The sequence below is a fragment of the Trypanosoma cruzi genome, genomic scaffold (genome assembly GCF_000209065.1).
Source record: "Trypanosoma cruzi strain CL Brener 1047053517137 genomic scaffold, whole genome shotgun sequence".
Lineage (NCBI taxonomy): Eukaryota > Euglenozoa > Kinetoplastea > Trypanosomatida > Trypanosomatidae > Trypanosoma > Trypanosoma cruzi.
The window spans coordinates 121651-122557 of record NW_001849456.1 but is presented as its reverse complement, the minus strand read 5'-3'; the positions used below and the strand labels follow the sequence as shown (position 1 = coordinate 122557).

At 53.3% G+C, this 907-nt stretch overlaps 1 protein-coding gene across 1 annotated transcript, besides 3 other annotated features; it reads left to right on the top strand.

Moving 5' to 3' along the window:
* On the top strand, positions 1-804 carry Tc00.1047053509083.9 (ATP-dependent DEAD/H RNA helicase, putative; the record flags this gene model as incomplete). The annotated part of the gene is made up of 1 exon (XM_797046.1): positions 1-804. A coding segment is annotated over one exon (804 nt), but the record flags the coding sequence as incomplete, so codon positions are not given.
* Positions 1-907: a sequence feature (heterozygous, Esmeraldo-like haplotype).
* Positions 820-849: a sequence feature (AT_rich).
* Positions 865-907: a microsatellite.

The window sequence follows — 907 nt, the reverse complement described above, 5'->3', positions numbered from 1 at the left end:
TATTGTCTTCACACGTGGTATGATTCCGCCACTGCGGTGTATCATCACCGGCGTGGGCGAGGCTTCACTTGTTCTCTTCTGCACGCGGCGTTGCCATGGGATGTTCGTCGGCGCATGTTTGCCGATTTTGCGTCCGGTCGCACTAATATTCTTTGTGCCACAGATCTCGCTGCACGTGGACTGGACGTGCATGTAGACGTTGTGGTGAATTTTCACATGCCTACAAATGCGTTGGTGTATCTCTCGCGCGCAGGACGGACGGCACGGCAGGGGCGTCTTGGCCGTGTGTACAGTCTTTATACAAAACATCAGGGCGTGATTGTCTCTGCGGTGCGGGCCTTTTTAAAGAAAAACATTCCGTTGGAGGGGGTGAGCAACTCAAAGTCGCACATGATGAACCCGCGCTACGCGGAGTGGCGCACCCACAAGATGAACGCCATTGCCCGCTCGTACGTCTCGCTCATTACACAAAAAACAATTCCCGCTCACTTGGAGCGGACGTACCTGCACCACAATGCCACCTGGCGCCCGTTGTTTCACCCCCAGACAACAGGCATTCACGCAGGTGTGCCGCCGCGTCAGCAGCAACGTGTCATGGACGCTGTAACGGAGCAGGCGGTGTGGTTCCGCCGTGGGCAACTTGCAAGACGAAAGGGTGGTCGTGCAAAATTTGGTGGACGCGACGCGGAGAGCGGTGTATGGAACAGCATTGGCGGCATTACAACCAGTTGGGTGGCGAATGCGGCGCAGAGCGCAAATCCCGGCGGCCCTGACTTTGGCCCACCGCAGGGGCCACCCAAATAAAAGAGCGGCACACCCATATAATATATATCTTTATATTTATATAAACCCCAAAATGACAGGTTTTTCCCTCTTTTCTTTTTTTTTTTTTTTTTTTTTTTTTTTT